The sequence below is a fragment of the Ictalurus punctatus genome, chromosome 10 (assembly GCF_001660625.3).
Source record: "Ictalurus punctatus breed USDA103 chromosome 10, Coco_2.0, whole genome shotgun sequence".
Lineage (NCBI taxonomy): Eukaryota > Metazoa > Chordata > Actinopteri > Siluriformes > Ictaluridae > Ictalurus > Ictalurus punctatus.
Window position 1 is genome coordinate 27108171 of NC_030425.2, and position 7648 is coordinate 27115818.

The 7648-nt window shown below is 41.0% G+C and overlaps 1 protein-coding gene across 4 annotated transcripts in view; it reads left to right on the plus strand.

Annotated features, from left to right (window-relative positions):
• Positions 1 to 6638, plus strand: part of galnt18b (UDP-N-acetyl-alpha-D-galactosamine:polypeptide N-acetylgalactosaminyltransferase 18b) — a 107535-nt gene extending 100897 nt beyond the window's left edge. For all 4 annotated transcript variants that reach the window (XM_017478671.3, XM_017478673.3, XM_017478672.3 and 1 more), the window contains one exon: positions 4095 to 6638. In XM_017478671.3, coding sequence (XP_017334160.2) covers positions 4095 to 4241 — 147 coding nt within the window. In that variant the 3' untranslated portion in view covers positions 4242 to 6638. The remainder of the gene's footprint in view (positions 1 to 4094) is intronic.
• The last annotated feature ends 1010 nt before the right edge of the window (positions 6639 to 7648 follow it).

Genomic DNA, 7648 nt, shown 5'->3' on the forward strand with positions numbered 1-7648 from the left:
ACAGCAGGTTATTATTATTATTATTATTATTATTATAATAATAAAATGACTTTCCATATTTTGAGGCAGAAATGAAAGCAACAGAAGATAATGACTCCTAATACCGCTTAACACAGCCGATCGCACCGTCCGCCACCAGCTAGATGACGGATTTGGTTTCCGTTGATGCATTTTTACAGAAAATATGAAGAAAAATAAATAAATGGTGGCACTTTTTTTTTCGGCTTTTCATAAATTAGTTTTGCATCAATACAGAATTACAGTTTCCTGCTGATACCATGTAAAACTCCCCAATCTTAAAAGAAATAATATCACGACAGCTTATTTTTTATAGCAAATCAATGTGTTGGTCTGGCACACACACACACACACACAGAATTAAACAAATTAGAGGATCTACAAGACAAATATTAAAAATGCAAAACAAATAAATACATAAATAAACAAATACAAATAATGTGAAGGAAAATTAATAATATATTAATATTATATATGTAATATAATATTCATAATAACAAATAATATGAAGGAAAATTATTATTATTATTATTATTATTATTATTATTATTTCTGTACTAATAAATAAATAACTACTCACTCACTGTCCACTTATTTAGGATGTCACATAAAGGAGGGGCAGTGGAGGCTTGACGGTTAAGGCTCTGGGTTACTGATCGGAAGGTCGGGGGTTCGAGCCCCAGCACTGCCAAGCTACCACTGTTGGGTCCTTGAGCAAGGCCCTTAACCCTCTCTGCTCCAGGGGGCGCCGTATCATGGCTGACCCTGCGCTCGGACCCTAACATGCTGGGGTATGCGAAGAAAAGAATTTCTCTGTGCTGTAATGTATACGTGATCAATAAAGATTTATTATTAATTAATGGTCAAAACAGGCAAATGGTCAGGCGATCAGCAAACAGGATAAACTAGACTAGACACTACTCAAGAAACGAGGACGAGAAACAGATTAAAACCATAAAGCTATGGATAAAGGCTTGGTACGCGACAGAGACGGCCACTGAGCGTAATACTTCGCGTGTGTTCAAAAAGTCTCTTATATATAGCGTGGAGTGAGTGAGTGAGTGTGAGATTGGAAACAGGTGTGTGTGCGATTAGAATTCCGGAGAAGGTGAACGTGTGTGGGAAGTGTAGTCCTCTTTGGCCATGTTTGTAGTCGGTGGTGCATCCTGGGAAATGGAGTTGCTGGTTTGCTTTGATGTGACATTGGAACTTTCAGTCAAACCTTCGAACGATAACTGAATTGCAGCTGAATTGCTGCTTCATGATTGGCTGGTTGGATATCTGCACGAGTAAAAGCAGGCGCACAGGTGTCCCACAGGCGTAAAGCGATGTACACATACATATGCGGTTCATTTTGGATATGCGTTTTAGCTTTATTGTTACACTTTAGGCTGAAACGCTGATGTCGCAGAAGGTCGTAGGGTTACGGACGGGAGGATGTTTCATATCACGTGCGAAGCCTTCGATACGGATCCGGACATCGCGGTCGCAGTGTTTCACCCGATCGAAATCAAATGGAGTCTCAGCCCCGAGTGTTGAGAGACATTGTTCACCGGAGCGCTAAAGAAAGCGATCGTACGTCACCAGCGGCATTCGTCCGAGCGCAGTAATTCTAACACGTTCCCTCACACCCAGCGCGTGTCGGGCGTGAAGCGTCCACCGCAAATCAGGGTGAATTGACACTGAAATGAGGAATACTTCCCAGGCAGATAAACGTGTGCGTGTGTGTGTGTGTGTGAGAGAGAGAGAGAGTTTGCAACAAGCAGAGAAGATTTTTTTTTACCGAAAATACAAAATTTCACATCTTTATACAATTAATGAGCTCAGCAAGAAATAAACAAACGTACATTATCACATCATAGGAACCCTCGAGAAAGAAACATCGCCTTGGGAGGTGCTGGGTTTTAAAAAAAAATTAAAAAAATTATTCTGCGTTTAAATAAATTTTTTTATCATCGTTGCCTTTTATTTATTTATTTATTTTTATTTTTATTTATTTATTTATTTTTAGGTTTGGTGACGTTCCCTTCTCGTTTCAGGAGAAAAAAAAAAAAGAATCCTTTGTCCGTGTTTTATCCTGAGATCTCCACGACGACTTGAATTTCTCTTTTCGCTTTCGTAGCCCAGATTGATTCGGTCTGCTTAATGTTCAGATACATATTCAATGATGAGGAACAAATCACATCAAGAAGGAAAAAAAAAGAAAGAAAGATAAGCAGCTTTCTCACCGAACACACTGAAACAGGCAATTACATTGCTGAGTAACCTGAAGGCTAAACTGATTTGCTCTGATTATGAAGCGAGCAGCAGGACGCCTTGTACTTCTCCACTGTAAAAAAAATAAAAATAATAAAAAAATAACAAAACAAAAACCTATTAATTAGCCTCGCAGTGAACTTGAACAGCTAAATTAATACGACAAGAACGCGGTCATTAATGAGCCGCTACACCAAACTGCTTACGGTATGTTTTTTGGAATATCTTAGGGGCATTTGAACTCGTTGTTTACTGAGGATGTGAGTAAACAAAATAAAATGACATTTTGACCACAATCAGAACGACACAGGAAACCTTCTAAAAAACTTTCTAAATATATATATATATATATATATAAATATAATATAATGTATTTTATATCATGTATTTTCTTAACAGTGTTAAGAGTTAGCAGATTCTGCAAGGGGTGTGCAAACTTTTGGGCACAACTGTGTATATATATATATATATATATACACACACACACACACACATATATATATATATATATATATATATATATATATATATATATATACAGTTGTGCCCAAAAGTTTGCACACCCCTTGCAGAATCTGCTAACTCTTAACACTGTTAAGAAAATACGATCGATCATAAAAAATAAATCCTCTGTTGTTTTGTTATTTAGTTCTGTCCTGAGGAAGCTATTTCACGTAGCAGATGTTTACATCCAGTCCACAAGACAAGATAATAGCCGAGTTTATCGAAATGACCCCGTTCAAAAGTTTACACCCGCCCGATGATTCTTAATCCCGCGTGTCGTTACCTGGATGATGGACGACATGATGTTTTTATGCTTCGTGATAGTGTTAGCGTTCACGAGTCCTTTGTTCGTCCTGAGCAGTTAAACTGCCCGCTGTTCTTCAGAAAAATCCTCCAGTGGGGAATCCTCCTCCAGCATGTTTACTTGTGCGTATTTTGAGCCCTGTCTGACAGCGGCGATATGATGTCGAGATCCATGTTTTCACACGGAGGACGACCGAGGGACCCGTACACGACTGTTACAAAGAGCCGGGGGGGTAAACTTTTGAACAGGATGATCAATGTAAATTGTCATTATTTTGTTTAAAGATTATTATTTTATTTTTTTTCATTTAGTACCGCCCTTCAGACGCTAAACAAAATAGTCACCCAGACGACAAAATATTCACCTGCAGTACATTTTGATGGTACAGTCCGTACTGTTTATTTCTGCAGTAGTTCACTTTGCGTGTTATGTTTTCATTCGGTATCAATTTTAAAAACTACCGGCTGATCAATATCGGTATCGGTATCGGTCAACCTCTAATAATAACATCATAATAGTGCATTAACATAAACCTGTGATTTGCCTTACAGCCTGAACTACTGCCCTGTTATATCAGATTAAAACTGACACCCGAGCAATGATTGGAGAACATTCTGGAATGAAGAATAAAGTTATATTGGTATGAAAGGAAAGGCGACGGTGAGGTCGGTAGCACGCGATGGTCAGCGGGTGTGATATCTGAGGCTTCACCGTTTCTCCAGGCGTCAGGATCCCACTGAGGAAAAACGGGCGGCGGATAAATATAGACGGAAATGAATTCGAACTTTTCACATCTCTCGTTTTTCTCAGTGTTGTTTCGCGAGCTCAGCCTCAGTGTCGTTTCGGGTGTTAGAGTGTAAGTCGCTGCAGCGTTCGCGATCCTGTAGCGTGAACACATGCTGAGATTTCGAAATGAATCTGAAATGTACTGGTGCACTACCAAAGAATGAAGAGTGGAATAAGTCATTTTTACACCCCCCCCCCCCCCCCCCCCCTCTCTCTCTCTCCACAGAGAGGCTCCATACAGAACAGGAAGTCAAAGCGATGCCTCGAACTTGTGGAGAGCAACGAAAGCGAGTTTGGCTTCGAGCTCACCGTCCAGAAATGCAGCGGACAGAAATGGACTATCACCAACCTGCTGCCTGGAAGCGCCTTGTAACGGGACGTGGAGAGAGTCGAGGACACTGGACACCTCAGAGCAGCCTGGATAATGATGAGGAGACCACGATGCACCTGGATGTCTCTGTTTGAAGTTGACATCATATGATAAATGTTAAACATTTTTATCCCTAGTTACTGTACGTGCGCATACGGATCAGCCACGTCTGGCAGCGTGGCCAGTGGAATACTGGTACATTTATCTAATATTTTCCTACCGTAAGATTATTGTATACCAAATATGATATAGCTAAGCCTATTTCTAGATGTTTTCACTCATTGCAAGCTTTATACCAATTATTATTATTATTATTATTATTATTATTATCCGAGCTATTTAGCAATTATTTATCAAAAATCCGCGATCCGTATTAAATCCGCGATTCCGATCCAATTCGATTCGAAGAATTTATATAACACTGAGCTGCTATTCCTCTTTATTCGCCGGTGACCAATGAGCATAGAGAGGTTGTACCACATGACCTCATACATGAAAAAGAGATGCAGTCAGATTCTCAAACTGATCTGTGTGAATAATATAATAAGCTAGCTAGGTGATTTCCCCCATAACTCTGAAATCAAAATGGACGTTTCGGGGCTTTCCGTACGAATAGTTCAGCTTTGAGGTTATATATAAGCTAGCGTGCTCCGAATCAACGGCAAAATCCACGTTTAGGAGATAGACGCGTTCAAAACACAAACCCTTTCTCTACAACCAATAGGGATCAAGAATTTCGATGACATCATTCTGCACTTCAGCTTCTCGTCAGATTTGAGAATCTGATGAGAATCAGCCCCCCCCCCCAACCCCCCCCCCCCCCCCCCCCCCCCCCCCCGCCATTGTTGACCAATCGGCTATTTTAAAAAGTGGGAGGGGCTACTCGATACGTCCCGCCCCGACCAACCGTTTCAGCGGAATGACGTCATCACTTCGAGTAACGCTCTCCGCATTTCAAGGCACTTCACGGGGACCTTAAAACGTTCCCTCTGTACATCATCATCCACAATTTAACACTTCCCCAGATTCTGAAGAAAGGACACTGAATCGAATCGTATCGCATCGTATCAGATCCAGTGCCGTCGTCAGATATCGAATCGCCAAGATGGTATCGTGCGGAAGCTTGACGTTTACGCCGCTATGATATAAGCAGTCATTGATATCACCGCTTTAACCGCGGTTCAACTTTGGGAGGATGCGTTCTCCTCTTACACACTGTACTGTACATCAATACCATCTTATCAGTGATTTTTGCTCAGGATTTCAGCATCCGCTGTACGGATGTCATCCGCTAGGGAAACGGAGCTACAACTGTCACGTACGAATGTATTAAATATACATATTGTTCTTTTGTTTTTTTTCAAAAAAAAAAAATCATGTCTAGAAATAGGCTTGTATTGTATATTATATTTGTTCTTTTAGGAAGAAAAATATCGGATAAATCTGCCTTTATTACAGATACGATATTCTGCCGTGGAGCCTCCACACCGTTCTACTTGGTATCATTTGGATTTGTGTTGACTCGGAGGTTTTACCGAACTCACCGCAGAGATTTTTTTTTTCCGTTGTTGTCGTTAACGCATCCGGTCCGTATTTGCTACCGTGTAGCAGGCTTTGGCAACCTTTCTTGCTGTATTTCTTTCCTTCTAGTGTCTCAGGTTCGTAGGTCGAGATTATTTTGGAATCGAGCTGTACAATTTGGGGACATGCCAATACGTTGGAATGTGTCCGGATACAAATCGACTATTTTATATCTTCATGTAAATCTCAGTATTTATATTATATGGAATTAAAAAAAAGAACAGATGGCGAGTCAAAGCACGGCTTGTTTATTTGGTCCGAGCGTGATGTTCAAATCTCGCCGTGATTAAAACACTCCCGACGGTAATTAACAGCCGAGTAACACGTCGACGCTGGCGGGTGTGCCAGCGTGTTTACGTGTCGAGTTCTCCGAGTGTCCTGTTATCCGGCAAGGTTCGATGCTAATCGGAGGTGTGCTGACGTGTTTATAGATCAGGATACACACATCTTATACCACTGATAGGATGATATCAGGAAGTTAAGAACGCTTACTTATCCGAAAACAACTCTTTTCCTCAGAGTGGATGTATTAGCTAGGTTAGTGCGTGGTACAAACCTAGCAGCGTTTTTTGATCGTTATTTTCTTCAGATTTTCCTCAAATTTTCCTATTAAATTACAAAGTAGAGATGTTACAAGGGAAAAATTAAGCTCGGAAGGCTGTAGCAGAGATCATCGGACCAAGTCAGGACCTGCTGTTTTGGAGACGCTCCGTCCCAGTCGTCTAGCCATCATAACGCTTGTCCACAACAACTTTGAGAACGAACCGTTCACTTGCTGCCTAATAAATGTATCCCACCCCTTGAGAGGTGCCACTGTGACGAGATAATCAAAATTTTATTTATTTATTTTTAAATCCTGCTGTTTAGGAAGTAAGTAAAAGTCGCTATTGTTTCCGATTTTTATTTATTTTATTTTGTTTTAAAGAACGCTACTACGGTTTCATAAGTAAAAAAAAAATAAGAGCTGCTAGCATTTCAGAAGTAATGAAGTCTCACATGTTCCACAGTTTCAGAATCTTAGCAGCTTGTTTGGATTTGCGTAAAGATCTATTTTTTATGAGGCTGCATATTTTTGCATAGCAAACATCCCGCTTCATTTCCTTCTCTTCGCCTCCCCGCTTTAACTCACAGATGCCTTCTGATGCTTATTTATCTTGTGCCCTACAAAAAAGAAGCATCTCATTTACAAACATGATTGTCAAGTTAAAAATGCCGTCCTTGAATTTTTCATGATGTTGGTGTGAAGATGAAGGAGGCGGAGAACAGACGCGAGGTCAGCGGCCCTGCGGGAACGATCTGTTTTCAAGAAGTAGGATCAAGGATCAATACTTCATTCAGCCATTCATCTTACCTCGCCCTTGCGAGATAGAGAGAGAGAGTGTGTGTGTGTGTGTGTGCGTGGGTACACGTCTCCTACTATTGCGTCACATGAAACTGCATTGCGTTTCTGTTTCATTCCTCCTTACCATTAGCTTAAGCGCTAATGGACTATCAGAGCGCCAGCTAGATAGGTCGAGAGAATATACCAACAAAGTCACGTGGTGACGTAGGCTGAGCTTCGAGGATGATAACCACAGTGGATATTCTCTCGGAGTTGTGTGAATTTTTGCCTAATTGAATTATTTTTAGACCTGTGCTAATCGGTGCTAGGCGGTGTTTAGTAATACCGCGCTAAAGCTGGTCGTTCCCCGTTAGCTTATGTGCCCCATGAGGCATCAAGCTGTCTGCAACACCAGAATGCTTTTGGAGCATGTGCAGAGACAGTTCCTGCGGCTTATAGGAATGCTGACTGCTGCCACTTCTGTGATTCCGCTGGGCCTGCTCCACCT